The sequence below is a fragment of the Pelecanus crispus genome, chromosome 3, assembly GCF_030463565.1.
Source record: "Pelecanus crispus isolate bPelCri1 chromosome 3, bPelCri1.pri, whole genome shotgun sequence".
Lineage (NCBI taxonomy): Eukaryota > Metazoa > Chordata > Aves > Pelecaniformes > Pelecanidae > Pelecanus > Pelecanus crispus.
This window is the reverse complement of record NC_134645.1, coordinates 132,053,933-132,069,992: the sequence shown is the minus strand read 5'-3', so window position 1 is coordinate 132,069,992 and position 16,060 is coordinate 132,053,933. Positions and strand designations below refer to the sequence as shown.

At 49.1% G+C, this 16,060-nt stretch overlaps 1 protein-coding gene across 1 annotated transcript in view; it reads right to left on the bottom strand.

The window, feature by feature from the left end:
• Nucleotides 1–16,060, bottom strand: part of OTOF (otoferlin) — a 120,947-nt gene that overhangs the window by 29,295 nt on the left and 75,592 nt on the right. The window contains exons 7-20 of the mRNA XM_075708605.1: nt 14,965–15,091; nt 14,606–14,660; nt 11,497–11,628; nt 10,974–11,036; nt 10,008–10,092; nt 8,153–8,312; nt 6,709–6,895; nt 6,185–6,371; nt 5,316–5,539; nt 4,147–4,255; nt 3,486–3,669; nt 1,515–1,635; nt 761–861; nt 231–321 (exon numbers count right to left, since the gene is read on the bottom strand). Coding sequence (XP_075564720.1) covers nt 231–321; nt 761–861; nt 1,515–1,635; nt 3,486–3,669; nt 4,147–4,255; nt 5,316–5,539; nt 6,185–6,371; nt 6,709–6,895; nt 8,153–8,312; nt 10,008–10,092; nt 10,974–11,036; nt 11,497–11,628; nt 14,606–14,660; nt 14,965–15,091 — 1,826 coding nt within the window. The remainder of the gene's footprint in view (nt 1–230; nt 322–760; nt 862–1,514; nt 1,636–3,485; nt 3,670–4,146; nt 4,256–5,315; nt 5,540–6,184; nt 6,372–6,708; nt 6,896–8,152; nt 8,313–10,007; nt 10,093–10,973; nt 11,037–11,496; nt 11,629–14,605; nt 14,661–14,964; nt 15,092–16,060) is intronic.

Below are 16,060 nucleotides of genomic sequence, written 5' to 3'. Positions count from 1 at the left end.
GCAAAGCAGAGTGTGGTGGAGGGGAGGGAGCAGCATGGACCTAAATGCCACCTGGGAGCCGTGCAAGACCCAAGTGCTCTTGAGCTCCTTTTTTTCAGAAATAAACCCCAAACCCTCAATCCACAGAGATGGGAAATCAGCATGCCTAAGGGCCAAATTTTCCCATTGCATGGAGAAGGTCCAGCCCCCATTCATGAATCCTCCTCCATGCCCGGATGAATTGCACTTACCAGCTCCCGCATGCAGGACTTGAGCCTCTCCCTGTCCAGCCGCGTGCGGGAAGAATGGTGCTGGTCCTTGTCAGCCAACGTCACGAAGCGCCTGGTGGGAAAGTTTGGTAGAGCAAGAATCCCGTGGGAGCCGTGGCCAGCTGGATCCCTGCCAGCAGGAGGGCACATCTCTGGAGGGAAATGTCCTCGTTCCACCCTCAGTACGCAACCCAATCACGGCCAAGTGGCCTGTTTCCACCCAATGTTGAGTGTCATGCATGGGGTGTAGGTGTCGATCAGGTACCAGCCTGTAGAGGCCACAAGACTGAGGCTTTCACCACTGGTTTGGGGTCTTCAGGGTGCAGATGTAAGCACTGCCTCACCCATGCTCCAAGCCAAAAGGCAGCTGATACGGTGTTGTGCCAATGCAATGAAACGCTTGCCCATCATCCAGAGGGTAAGGCAAGGTGGGCTTACGCTCACAACCTTGCCCATAGCCCCGCAGAGAGCAGGGATCTGCAGTGTGCCACCTTTGCTCATCTTTTACTCACAAGCACCCGCTGCTCAGCTCCTCCAGAACCCCTCGGAGCCGGCGCTCCGGGTGCGGCTTCTCCGTCTTGATCATCTCCTGCACGTCGTTGAGCCCTTCCTCCTGCAGCGGCGATGGGGGGAGCGGTGAGGGGGCGGTGGGACAGAGCCTTGCGGTGGGGCAAGGTCCCCCCAAGGTCCAACCCTGTATAGAGCAGCCCGGTGGGGGCTGCCAGTGGGAAACATCTGCTGCTTCTTCAGACCTGCTGGCCTCAGGGCTCAGGTCTGGCACGTATTTGGCAGTGGGGACTTGGTTCTGGGTGATGGGAATGGCTCCACCGCCCCTCATGAGACTAGCTGGCCAAGGTCCGCACCGTCGTGGCCAGTCCCTTTGCAGATCCTGCTGTGACCCTACCAACACGGAGCTGTCACAAACGCTCCTCGGGAATTAGCTAGGACTGTTAAGGAGGCTCTGCCACACAAGTGGTTCTCCCCTGCAGTGCAGGGGGACAGAGCCTCCCTGCTCCTGCTCCCTTCGGTGGGGACGCCTGGGTCTGACCCACAGAAAATTCAATGAGCTCTTAGGATTTGGACATTCCAATTGTGGAGCATTTAGCATTGGGGAACTTCCCCCTTTCTGGCACAAGTTTGCTAATGGGTCCTTGCAATGTTTGTCCCTGCTTTGTGACAAGCTGCAGAGATGTGCAGGGAGCCTGATGTGCCTCATTCCAGCCCCATGCCCCAAACTGTCTCCCTCCCTCCCCAGCACGTACTGACCAGCTTGTCTGCAATCTTGTCCATGATGTTGGCATTGTACAACCTGCGGCGCTGGTCCTGCCACCAGCTCTTGATATAGATACAGGGCTTCTTCTCAAAGTATGGCAGGTGGAAGTAGTTCCTGCAAGAGGAAGCAGAAGAGATGCTCCGTGGTGGTTACACTCCCGGCCAGGAACAGCCCCTGTCCCACACCTCTCCTGGGGAGGCAATGCTGTGGTGGGGAGGGGGGCATATAGGTGGTCAGGCATGGGAGAAAGCAGGCTGATGTGAATTGCACCCTGAAAAACAGAGGATCCATCTTTTCTAGCACCCTTCCCAATGCCAGACCTGGGGTGCATGGGTGCAGTGCCCAGGGATTGCAAATTTATCATCCCAGACCTGGTGGCCCGGAGAGAAACCAGGGAATCTCCCACTCCCATGACCTCACCCATAGCCCAGCAGAGAGCAAACATCTTTTTAGCAAGGTCTGTTGTGACAGGACAAGGAGTAATGGTTTTAAACTAAAAGGGGGTAGATTTAGGCTGGATCTAAGGAAGAAATTTTTTACAATGAGGGTGGTGAAGCACTGGCACAGGTTGCCCAGAGCGGTGGGAGATGCCCCATCCCTGGAAACATCCCAGGCCAGGTTGGACGGGGCTCTGAGCACCCTGCTCTGGTTGAAGCTGTCCCTGCTCACTGCAGGGGGTTGGGCTGGAAGAGCTCTAAAAGTCCCTTCCCACCCAAACCATTCTATGATTCCATGATCTCCAATGTGGCAGCAGGATGAGCAGCAGCACAAGGGAAACCGAAACCTTCATGCCCCTTTTTCTGAATGCTGGTGAGCGTCTCCTACAGTCCCCTGGCCTTCACAGCAGGCAGAGGTCTCTGCCCTTTGCAGAGCTGACAGGTTTCCATGTGCTGGTGCGATGGAGTGGTAATAGTGTCCTGGTTTCGGCTGGGATAGAGTTAATTTTCTTCCTAGTAGCTGCCATAGCGCTGTGTTTTGGATTTAGTTTGAGAAGAATGTTGATCCATTGATGTTTTAGTTGTTGCTAGGTAGTGTTTACACCAGTCAAGGACTTTTCAGCTTCCCATGCTCTGCCAGGGGCACAAGAAGCTGGGAGGGGGCACAGCCAGAAGAGTTGACCCAAACTGCCCCAAGGGCCATTCCATACCATACGGTGTCATGGGCAGTATAGAAACTGGGGGGGTTGGACGGGGGCAGCGATCGCTGCTCAGGGACGGCTGGGCATCGGCAGCTGGTGAGCAATTGCATTGTGCATCACTTGCTTTGTATATTATTATTGTTATTATCATTATTATATTGTTATTATTATCATTACTATTTTACTTTTTTTCAATTACTAAACTGTTCTTATCTCACCCCAGGAGTGTTTCTCACTCTCACTCCTCCGATTCTCTCCCCCATCCTATCGGGGCAGGGGGAGTGAGCAAGCAGCTGCGTGGTGCTGAGCTGCTGGCTGGGGCTAAACCATGACAAATAGTCATGGTACAGTTAACGGAAAGATGAGGCTGAAGAATGGGTTCATGCTTCTTGGATGCCTGAGCGCTGGCTATGAGCTGGGATCCACCCAGGGTAAAGCCACTGCAGATCCTGCTGCACCTGGGATCATCACCCGTATTTAAAAAACAGCTTCAGCTCATCCTTCTGAAGCCATCGGGGTATTTCCAGCCAGAAGATGTCAGCAGAGCCCCACGGTTGAGCACAATGTTCCCAGCACCCAGGGGCTGGAGACTTCTGGGTAAACAGCATGAGAGTTTTATGAAAAAATAATCCAGCCACCAAGCCAGGAAACGTGAAATTAATTCTTCCTCTCCCCTTAATTGGTTTAGTGGTGGACTTGGTAGTGTAGGTTAATGGTTGGACTGGGTGATCTTAAAGGTCTTTTCCAATCTCAACGATTCGATGGTTCTATTCTATGATTCTATCTCTGCCCAGTGGCACTTCAGTGGCCAGGCAGGCACGCTTACCTGTCTGTGACCAGGGGCTTCATGGGTTGAGATGAGGAAACAGAGACCAGCTCTCCATCCTCATCACCTTCATCCTCACTTGAGTTCTGGAGCAGCTCGGACTCCTCCTCATCCCCATCCCCTCCCTCTTTCTTCCTCCGCAGGACAGGTTTGGTCATGCCATCGATCTGATTCCCGTAGTTACCTCAAGAAAAAATGTGAAATAAAGTCACAGGGTTGTAAACTCCAATCCAGCTCAATCTCCTGGCTTTAATTCAGCTTGGGGAGAAGTTTTCTCTGCAGGAACCATGGGAGTCCAACTCTCTGAAACCTTGCCCTGGAACCACACATTAGTGATGGGTGTCTGTCCCCTGCTCATGTCCCCTCTTGAGCCAGTAGGAATACACGCCCTCCCTTTGGTGGTCAGCCTCAGGAGGCACAAAGCCAGGGTGAAAGAGGGAGCAGCTCCACTGGCCATAGCACAGCATGCACACAACATGATTTGGGGCCCTGCATGACTTGTGCCAGTAAAGTTGCCATCACCTTCTCCCTAAACTGAGAGCTCTGCATGTTCTAGCATGTGTTAGCATGGAAAATGGGGAATAAACCCTGCTCTTGGCCTCATATCCTGCATTCCCTGCCAAGCATGCTTCAGAACCACCCTCCCCAAAAAACAACCAACCTATTGTGACCTCGAAGTTGATGGGTTTGTCACCAATCTTCCTGTCGATCATGGTAGCTTCCAGGAAGGCTCCAAAGAGAAAGAACTCCTCCATCTTCCCAGTGCAGTTCTGCAGGAGAAATCCCAGGGATCAAGGTTGGGGTCAGCTGGAGGGACACCTGGGAAGGCAGGTCCCCTTGGGCAGAGGGTGCATTGCCTGGCACCTCTGAGCACCCTCATGGGCTTTTTTGAAGGTGAGGTGCCACTGCTTGGGCTTTCAAGGGGACCACGAGGGTTTTCTCTCCGCCAGCCTGAGCCGTCTCTAGGCTCACTGCAGAGAGAGTTTAATTAAAGATTTTAGCCTAACTTTTAAATGTGTTGGCTTAACTGAGATCAGTCATCCCTTGCACGTGAGGGACTGTCCAAGGGACCTTTGGGAACATGAGCCTGAGTTCACTCACAAATTGAATTAATCAAACCACACTGAACCATCTGCCTGCATGCTCTTTCAGAACTGGAATGGCTTTATTTCCAGGTGGCTTCATTTCCCCTGGAGGTGAATCAAAACCACTTTACTTCTGAAGGAGAGCTGTCACACAAAGGGTGCACTGCCACCAAACTTCTCCATTTCTACCTCACACCCTTGGCTCATATGGATTGACTTATGTGGGCTTCCACAGGTAGGACAAGCCTGGATGTGCCTCTTTATGCAGAGCACAGGCAGCAGTCTTGTGGGGTCTGCATGTCAGGACTAACGCTGTGAGGCTTCTCTTGTCAGGAAACTGCCATTCAATTTCTCTGACCAGTTCCACCCTGCCAAATTTGGTTGGGAAACAGATCAGATTCTTGGCTTCTGTTTGAAACCCATCTTCAGGATAGCAGTGCGACAGCTGGCATTAGGAGATGGCTTTCTTTGTCCTTGTCTAAGTCCCAGCTGGAGAAACACCTCAAAATTTAGGATCCTCCCTCACTCAGATATTCCTTCTGCCCAGCAGTCCTAAGAGAAGTGAGCATTCGAATGATCATAAAATCTGAAATCCTTGCAAGCTTTGCTTTCATTGTGCTGGGTGATGCCGAACACTTAGGACAACACTAAATGAAATCCTTTGTTTGTCAGACCAAGGATAAAAAACTAAGAGGCCTGAGACCCAAGACTTACCACTGGCAGCTGTAGGGTTAGGGGGACTTACGTCAGCAATTGATGTGGCCTGCTCAACTTGCACCTCGGTGGAGCTGTTGATCTCTGGATTGGTGGTGTCCAAGATCTCCACAGCAAGACTCATCAAAAGCCTGGCCCGGAAGGAGACGCCTTCACCCAGACCCTCGTTCAGCTCTTGATGCTCGTCCATTAGGGTGTAGTTCCGAGTGGAACCATACATGTTCACCCATGCAGGGCCAAAGGTGGGCAGGAAGCCTGCAGTAGATCGGACATGCACATAGGGAATGGGATGTGCAAGGAGGACGGCATGTCTTTGCCTCAGGATATGAACTCACTCACGAATTGGCATCACTTTCCTGGTCTGTGTATGGTGATGCAGACTTGAATATGCACATGTGTGTGCATGGAATTGCATGATTGCAGCCATACATGGAGACAGTTTTATAGTGGAGGCAGTGATGGGGACTGTGCAGTGCACTGGCCCAAAGACAGAGGTGAGTGACCCATTGGACAAGTTACCCAATGTGAGAGTCAAGAAAAGTCCCCTTTCTTTGGTTTCACATTGGTCCTGCCCATGTATGCTGGTGTGTTCATGTGTGTGTGAATGGGGGAACCTGTCAGATATTCATCCATTCATGGCAATGAATTTTTTGTTCTTGGGCATCTTTGCTTTCAAGTGGTAGACTGGAGGCTTGTGACAGGGCTTGGTTTTCAAAGAGCACATGTCCAGTGACCTCAGAAGACCACTGCGGTGAATCAAGGTCTCTCTGGCTGGGGACCAAGAAGCAGCTATCTCCAGGGGTGGGGAAGAGGCCTAGGCTATTTTGCTAACTCTCTGCCAAAGGGATGTCTCTCTACCATGAAGAAGGTAGCTCAGTCTGCCCCCCGCCTTAGCTTTACCTTTGTCGCCTTCGTTAGAGATCTTCCGCAAATCAATGAAATGGGTACCAATGGCCACATCATTGACTTTGTCCGAGTCTCGGATCTGGATCTTTATTCGCTTGCACAATGGGGGGAACATTTCTGTGAAGACTATTTGCTCATTCCAGAGAGGCTCATAGCTGCTTTTTTGTATGGATGTCTTCCCCTGCCGAGTGGGAGGAGATATACGTTTGACAAGGGTTTGAGCTCCCAAGCCATCCCTCACAACCTGACCTGCTCCCTTCCTAATGACCACTGAAACACATTCTGTCTCATGACTCTCCTCTCCCAAGTAATAAGTTCCTTTCCTCAACTGGAGAGTGCTGCAAACCCATCACAGTCTGCACAAGAGAGGGAAAACATAGCAAACAAGGTGGCTTTGCCCTGCATCTCAGCTTCCCCATGACAGGACAACGGAGATCAGCTCTGTCCATCTGCACAATGGCTGGTCCTGCTCATGTTACCTCCCAGGGTCACCCTGGTACTGCACGCAGCTTGCTCACCTTCTGTCCTGCAAAGACCACCTGCACGTAGGGGTCTACCAAGTCCTTGTTCTCCCCAATGAGAGCCTTCTTCACATTGGCCATGATGCTGGTGTTCATACGGGGCAGTCCCTCTGCTCGATAGATCTTGATGTAGAAATGAGCCCACTGCCTCTCCGGAGGGACCCCATCTGGGAGGAGAAGGTTCCTACAACATCAACAGATAGGGTTGGAAACAGCTACTGGGGCTGGCAGGTTTGTCAGGAGAGGCTTACCAAAGAGGGAGAAGCTGCCCCACTTTCTGAGCACAGGCTCTGTGGAGGTGGAAGGATGACCATTTTTGCAGCCATAGATTTTATTGCTGTCCTATTTCTGCCCATCCTCCTGTTTTGGGGTGGGAAGTGGTGGGTTTGCAAGCAAAAAAACCTTAGAGGACCCCCTTGAGGTGCCCCAGGACAATATGCATTCCACTAAAGGGATATAATCATTATTGTCAGTGGAGTCTAGAGTACAATTAAACTCAGCCTAATTTAGATATCCAAAGCAGGCCAGATGAATGGGATGTTAGAAGAGCCTTTTTTCTTTATCAGGGTACAAGGGGAGCTAGGGTAATTATTTTGGTGGGAGAATTGAACTCCATCAAATTGTTTTTCTTGGTATATGTGGCTTTCCTGTTCTGGGGCAAGAAACGAGAGCCATGGGGATGCTGTGAACAAAATGATTTCTAGAGGAATTGCTGGAGTTGTCCATGAAAAAGTGGGATAATATCACCACTACGACATGGAACCATGGCCCAAAATAGTTCAGGTGGTGCCTTGAGCCCCCAGGTCCCCAGCAAGTCAAGAGAGCTGCACTGGTATTTGCTACTAGTTTGGGTTTCTGACTATGTGGTGAGAGGCTGAGAGGTAGACTTTAAAGCCTGTGGTTGCCTTTGGAAATATTTAATTAGCCTGAAATATTTCGGGGCTGGAACTAAGCTTTAGACTCTCCTGATTTTTCTTCCACGGTCTTTTAGATGCTCTGGGGAGTCAAAGAGCCCTGCTCACCCACGCAGCCTGGGAAACCTCATCCAGACCTCCCTGCTCTGCCCTGGCAGGGAGCGATGAGACCCCATCCCATCGCCAACAGAAGCATTAGGTAAACAGTGGGGATATCAGGTTGGTTGACATCGGGCTGGCATTGGTATAGAGAGCTCAACAACCAGCAGATAGTCTGACCTGATAGAAATGACTGGTCTGTACTTGGTATTGACCTGGATTTGCACCAGTAATCTGCCACGCATTCTCTCTTTTTTGGCAATGTATTTGGTCCCTCTGGTTTCATTGCACACGGCAAGTATGGGTACTAGAAGGGCTATCAGCCTCATCCAGAAGAGATGCTGTCCTCATTGCACAATCCAAGGTGAAGAGACATGAAAAGTCATTCCCAAGCAAGGCTATGTGAAGCTGGCTCTGCAGATCCTTACCCTTCAATATCATCCTCGTCCGTCTCATTGGCTTTGTGTGGTGTCTTGATGTTGTCCCCTTTCCCTACCACGGCGATGTCACACTTCAGGTAACCTTTCAGCCCAGCAGTGAGATCCTCAGGGTCGGAAAGGATGGCCCATTTGTGGTAGAACTGGTGCTCTGGAAGCCAAGGGACAAGACAGTCATTTATCAGAATGAGACACAGCAATTACCATGAGGACTGGAAATGTAAGAGACATCTTCAGGTGTGAGGAATTCAGATGGAAACCCCTGAAAAATTCACTATGGAGACGTGTCTTGGGTTGTAGAGTGAGAAGCCATGGGATAAACTGTCTGAAGGGGGGTGGAGTCTCCATCACTGGAAGTCACCATCTCTGGAGGTATTCACCATCCCTGGGGGTATTTAAAAGACATGTAGATGTGGTGCTTCGGGGCATGGTTTAGTGGCAGACTTGGTAGTGGTAGGTTAACAGTTGGACTCAATGATCTTAAGGGTCTTTTCCAACCTAAATGGTTCTATGATTCTAAATCTTTAAGGTCTCAGGTGCCTTTTGGATGGTGTTAGAAAGACTTCACCCTTCTGTGGAGCAGGGAACCAGGCTAGATGCTCCCTCATGGTTCCCCCAGCATCATCTGCTGAGCAACCCTGAAATGCAGACTCTGGACGCTTCATTGACATCTTAGCTCTCAGGCTTATTTATAGAGGCAGAGTGCAGCAATAAGGTGACATAGGAGCAAGGAAAAAAAACCCACAGTGATTTTGGAGGTATTTTTTCTGAAGGGGTGTTCTGTGTTCAGCTCTGGCATGCTGTGACCACCCAGCTCTCAAAGGGGCATTGCTGTTCCGTTTATCATCAGTGAGCAACACGACAGCAGCTCTAATCAACCTCTCTCTCTTTTCCATTGCACACCAGACATCTTCCTTTCTTGGTTTAAATGCCGGCCACAGAGGGCAAGATCCACCCTAGGACCTTCAGATATCTGGAAGGTCGATATCTTGCCTAAGCAAGTCGCCTTGGGCTTCCTTCCTCAGCAGGTCAGTGGATAGAGACTAGCACACCAAGAGGGCATCTCAGCCTCTGGCTCTAACACCTTATTTCAGGGTGGGATATACAACCTTCTCCAGAGGTGCTGCGTGCTCTTTCCTGACCGCAGAGGGAGCCCAGGTCACTTGCTTATATCTAGGATACTAAAATTAAGTTAGATAAGCATCGCTGTCGTGGTTTAACCCCAGCCAGCAACTCAGCACCACGCAGCTGCTTGCTCACTCCCCCTGCCCTGGTGGGATGGGGGAGAGAATTGGAGGAGTGAGAAAACTCCTGGGTTGAGATAAGAACAGGTTAATAATTGAAATAAAGTAAATTAATAACAACAACAATATAATAATAATAGTAATAATAATATCCAAAGCAAGTGCTGCACAATGCAGTTGCTCACCACCCGCCGACCGATGCCCATCCCATCCCTGAGCAGCGATCGCTGCCCCCGGCCAACCCCCCCAGTTTCTATACTGCCCATGACGCCATATGGTATGGAATGGCCCTTTGGCACAGTCCTGGCTGTGCCCCCTCCCAGCTTCTTGTGCCCCCGGCAGAGCATGGGAAGCCGAAAAGTCCTTGACTGGTGTCAGCACTGCTCAGCAACAACTAAACCATCAGCGCGTTATCAGCATTATTCTATACTAAATCCAAACCACAGCACTATGCCAGCTACTAGGAAGAAAATTAACTCTATCCCAGCTGAAACCAGGACAATCACCCAAGGAAACTAGCACCTGCCCAGCTGCCTGACAAGGACATTTATTCAACGGTGCCGGTAGGCACATAGGACTGGTTGCAAACAGCATTTACATACCAGGCTGAGTGTAAACAGTTCCAACATCCATCTTGAAGGAGCCTACCAAAGTCCCACTGCGCAAGAGGTTTTTTGAGTGGATCACCTGGAAATTGAGAGAGGAAAACAAGTCAGATTTTTTTTCCATGCCCTGGGAGCCATCAGGCTCTTTCCAGAGGTGTTCAGTGTCAGATGAGAAAGGAGCTGATGCATTTTCCTTGGTCTGTGTAGGACCTTGGTCTGTATAAGGACACTAAGAGGCATGGTGGGGTTGGCAGCTCTTGCTTAGCAGTCTTGCAAACAAGTGCATACTTGGATTGAATAGAAAAAAAAGGCAAAGAAATTAATCTTTGAAACAAGTTGTACTTTTCCAGCCACTATGGCAGCAAACACTGGGACATTCACCTGAAAGAAGGGTCTTTTAGATGCTCAAAATATATGGTCTAATTCCCTTTGTGGGAGAAATTGTACAGCTGGTCTGTGCACAGGATAGATATAGATACTCCTAATTAGCGTGCTTTGGTCAGTAAATCTGCAAATCTTGTTCATCACCCTCCTCCGTGGCTGTGGGGAGGGCTGCAGTCTCTGCTTTGCTCTCAGCATCTGCAGTCCTGAATTTCCAAAATAGCTCTGCCAGTCTCATGCCTCAGGAAATCCTCTGGCAGGCTCAGGAAGGTCTTGCTTCTCCCCAAGCCTAAACACATCCCGAGACAGGTTTAATTCTGCCTGGCTCTCAAATACTGAAGATCAGCCAAGGAGGGAGATAGCGAATGAAGGAGTGGAGCTGTGTGGCCCCAGCAATGAAAGTCAGCAACAGAAAGAGGGACTGCGGGTCTGCAAAAGAGGTGAGGCTTGTAGGACCGAACACCTCGGCTCCTGTTCAGGGTCTCATGTCCAGGACCTTAAATCCATCCCGTGTTCATATGTAAAGCAGGCTGGTTTCTTCCAAAGCCCCATGAAAAGGACAACGCAACCATGCTCACTTACGGACAACTTGATGATCTTGTCGAACATGACATCTGGGGAGACGTGGAAATCGAAGACGAAATACTGAAAGGGAAAGAGCAGTCGTGAAGACAGGAGAGCCGGGGTGGGCTCCTTTTGGTTTGAAAGATGGTATTATTGTGCACACTCCAGCTGGAGATGCTGTGACTGCCTGGAGGAGCATCCTGAAGCACACGTCACAGCAGGGACAGATCCGTGCGAGCCCCAACACTGACAACCTCTGCAGTCTGAGGAACTAGAAGGAAGCACTAACTTCTTGGAAAAACTGAGAATAATTTAGTGCAGATCAAATGAGTGCACTTTTTACCATTTTGCAAAATACCACAGGGCAAAGGCTCCATTTCTCCTTCTGCGTGGTTTGAGATTTCATCTTATTCCAACAAGAGGTGGCAGAAGAAAAAAAGAAAAAAAACCCCAAGTGACAAGACTTTACATTTAATTGACTAACAGCAATGTAGACCCCCGGGAGCAGGTAGCCATGAGCATCACCTGAGGACAGACCCACCTCATTGTAGTAAGGGCAATTGGTCGATTCCTTCATGGATGTGTATTTCTTTTCCTCTCCAACCTCCACGCAGACCACAGGGTCCATGTTAAGCCCAACCAGCTGCCGGGCCTCGATGATGGTGACGCTGACCTGGGGAGAGGGATTCATGCACCTTCACCTCCTGAGAGCAGCACCAGATGCCGCTCGCTGCGTTAACCCCTGTCTCCCCATCTCCCGTTTTTGAGGCATTTTCAGTGCAATGGTGGCAGCTCTGGGGTCTACTGGTCACACCAAAGACACTGGGCTGCTCGGACAAGCCTGAGCGAGCTGCCATGCGGTGTGGGATGCAGAAGACCCTGGGCATCCCTGTTGCTTCAGCCTCAGAGCAAGGGTGGCTTCACGCGAGGTGTGAAGTCCAATGGATTTAGCTAAGCTGTAGGAGCAGAGGCTCGGTTGGTGAGACCCCAGTTGGCTTCACTTGCTTCTGCTAGAAAACACAAAGGGTTGCAGTTGGACTAGGTGACTGCTCTAGGTCCCTTCCAACTGAAATATTCTATTCCGCTCTATTCTACTCTACTCTTCATTATTTCTGGAGTATTCCGCACCATTTCATGGTTCAACCCTTCTATATGCATGCGTACACACATGCCATTTTATTTAAGTACTCCTGTATGTGGTACAAGAAAAATAAACTACTTTCAATACAATATGAGCAATACGCTTGCATGTATTTATGACACAGAAGTTTATCATTCACAATTCAATCCACCACTAAATTAATATTAGGTATTTAGATCGTATCTAAATCCTTTTCTTGCAATATTAAATTTATATTAGGAATTCCTGCTTGGATTATACCTAAATTTCTTAATTTAACTAAAAAACATAAGGTGTGATTTCATGTAGGTACCAAATCTTTTCATTTCCCAGCAGCCATTTCTCTAGACTCATCTCTTTAAAATCTATCACAAGTTGGTGATAGGACAGGTAACCTGCATGTTTCAAAGCATAGTGAGTTTGGGTATCATTGAAAATTAATATTTTAAAATAACATGAGCTCTCAGTCCTGGCTCCCTTGAAGCCCAACAGATGAGTTAATTTACACATGCCTTCTCTAGCTGTCATTAATTATTTTTGTAACCTGAACTCAGCTTTATCTTAAATCATATAATAATGGAAAATATAAATATATTAAAAATTAAACTCTTATCTTTGTGGGTAAACTTGGGGAAATTTAATTTTGGTAACATATTAAAAGGCTTGACTTTCAAACAGATTTCTTTAAAAGTAAAAAAAAAAAAAAAAAGGAAAAACCCACCAGCAGTTGCTGGGGTGCTGTGATAATTTCAGCTGAAATATTCCATTCTGTTCTAAAGTGCTCCTAAAAGGCAGCTGATAGAAGGTAGCTGAGCCCTCTGAGGAACGGGGCAAGGCTGCCCAACATTTATCATAGAATCGTTTAGGTTGGAAAGACCTTTAAGATCATCCAGTCCAACCATTAACCTAACACTGCCAAGCCCACCACTAAACCAATTAAGGGTAGAGGAATAATTAATTTAATGTTTCCTGGCTCGGTGGCTGGATTATTTTTTAATGAAAGTAAAACTGGAAAAGAATCACTGAGGTTGGAAAGGCCCTCTAAGATCATCAGTCCAGCCATCAACCCAACACCCCCGTGCCTATTGCACAGACTCGGCCCAGAGGAGCTGAGGTGCAAAGGCAACCTCCGATCCCACACCCAGCGCTGCAGTGGCTCAGGGAACCCGGCTCAGGTTTGTTCCTCCTGTGCAGCATGGCGAGGTGCATGGAAACTTCCCAAATGCCTTTTGGGGAGGCTTGCAGCCAGGGTTATCTCTGCATCGAGACCTCCCCTCCACCCCTGCCCTGACCCACACCAGCTCCTGGAGAGGACTTTGCTGGGCACCATCCTTCATTAACCCTTTGTCCCTCCCTCCCATCCCCTCTGCTGCCACAGACCGAGGCAGTGTCTTGAGGTTTCCCAGGGATCACAGAATCATAGAATGCTTTGGGTTGGAAGGGACCTTTAGAGGTCATCTAGCCCAACCTCCCTGCCGTGAGAAGGGACAGCTTTAACTAGATCAGGTTGCTCAGAGCGCCATCCACCCTGACCTTGAATGGGTTGGGGCCTGGAAGATCAAGTCCTTTCCTCTTAATGCTCAGATGTTCCACAAAAGCCAGTTGTCAAAGGAAAGCAGACATATGGAGGTCAGCCAGGCACGTACCTTGTTCATGAACCAGCATAGCACTGCAAATCCTGTTATACTCCAGAAATTAGCCATTCCCCATTAACACCAACATTGCGATCCTCCTGTTTGCAGTGCCCAAATAACTGGACCTTGTGTCCCTTCTGCCTCTTGGTTGTAATTTGTTTTGCACCTTCCCCCTCCTCTTTATATTCTTTATGTTCCCCCCTCCTGAACCAAGCACACTCATTCCCTGTAAGCTTCACAATTTGGTCTGCAGCGGATGCTGCAAATGTTCTGCAATAAATCGCTAACAAAAATCATTATTTGCATTGTTCCGAGATACCCTCAGGAATGTGTTGCTGTGCTGAGAGGCAAGGACATAAAGCTAAATTGCTGCTGAATCAGCACGACTTGGTGAAAATGAGAAGAGCCAATCTATGAATCACGCTGGCACCAACTAGTAAAAGAAAAGGGAGCAGTGTGGATCAACTGAGCCTTGGGAAGCAAAACGTGTGGTTCTTCTAACTCTAGATGAAGTGGCAGGAATGCAGCACCGCTGAAGAGGACAACAGCAGCCATGTACCAACCTGAGGAAATCCAATGGGCAACCTACTGCCAGCCCGAGCTCACCAATCTTGAACACTAATCAGCAGACTGAAAGCTCTTGGGGAGTAAGAGAAATGTATTGGAGACAGCCTGTTTCAATCACGGTTGATTTGGGCTTCCTAGACTTCATATGATGGAGAGCAAAACCTGTAACTTAATTTCGAGCTTATCACTCAACCATTTAAATGCCAGCTCTTGGGAAGTCATGGTTTGTGAGTGCAGCGCGTTGAACTTGTCCCCTGCAAACCGGTCCCCCCAACCCCCGGGTTGTGACCCCTGTGAGATGAAGTTGGGGGCACAACATTGTCACCTACCTGGTAATCCATTGGCCTCCCAGCACTCGGCTCCATTTTGATGTCAGGCTTGGACCTTTGGAGGGGCAGAAGAAACCCTCAGTCAAACCACAGATGGACTTGCTGCAAGCTGTGACAGTGCACTTGCAGGGTCACCCCTCAAAGCTCCTGCCCTCTTTGAGGAGTTTAAACCCCGGGGGGTGTGAAACACCACTGAACATTGGTGCTCTTTGTAGCAGGTCAGCTATTTCCAAAAAAACACCGGCTGCATGGGGCAGTGTGATTTCCAACATACCCCATCTCAGGGGACACGTGGTTGTGGGGTGGCTGCCAGCGTGCCCTCACCTCCTGGCTTGCACAAGCTCACATCTGGCCCTCACCTCTTATTCGAGACATTGGTGGTGACAGCTGTGACGGAGGCCAAGGAGATGGTATCTGGCTCCAGTCTACACCCCTGTCTCATGGCTTTTCGGTCCAGGTCTTCTGCCTCCAAAACAGCGGGTTCATCTGCATAAAGGAGACAAAAGAACGTCTCTTATTCTTTCCACTCGGTGAATAATTAAAGGTGAAGAGAAAGGTAATCAATACATCCTATCAACCTCACCTGATAATACAAAGAACAATAGTCACCAGGTCAGGTCACAGACAACCTGGTCTAAAAAGGGATTAAAAAAAGACATATTGCCTCCTGTGACACGTTATTCCACCTGGGCAGTGTGCCTGTATATGGTTTTGTGAAGGCAAAAAGAAAATAGAAAATGACAAACACCCCAGACTTCAAGGGGTGAAAGAGCATTTGAGCAAGTGTTGCAGCTCTAACTACCAGAAGAGCAGTTGCAAAGACAAACAACTGTCTAGCTTTGGGGTAGAGAGGTCTGAAAAAACAGGAGAAAGGGATCATTTCCCAAGAAGAAAAATTGCTGCAGGGAGAGTCAAGACCCCAGATCCTGCCAGCACTGAGACACAGCTGTGCTGTCCACCGGTCTGCGTTTCTGTTGGAAGAAGTTGCTGAGATACTCCTTTCCTGTGCACAATCCATGTGCATGCCCTGCCTGCCCCTCTTGCCTTTCTGGTCAAGAAATGACCACAAAGCAGCGATGATTTTTTTTTCTGTTGGGCCAAACCCACCAGTATAGCTGTTGGGTCACTGGTTTGCTTTGACAGCACAGTTACACGAATCCACTCGTACAGCACAGACACTGCTCCTGGGAAACGGGTTCCCTGCCTCTTTACTAACCTAGGTAAGCTTGTAGCTTGCTCCAGGAGACCAGAGATTGGGTTTTTCACCATAGTCTGGCCTGTTTTTGTGAGATGGTTTAGTCTAGTCTACTCTTGATTGGCTTAGAGTAGACTTGGTAGTGTAGGTTAATGGTTGGACTGGATGATCTTAAAGGTCTTTTCCAACCTAAACAATTCTATGATTCTATGATAACATGGGCTCCAGCTGAAGCGAGGGAGATGTAGTCTGGGTGTTAG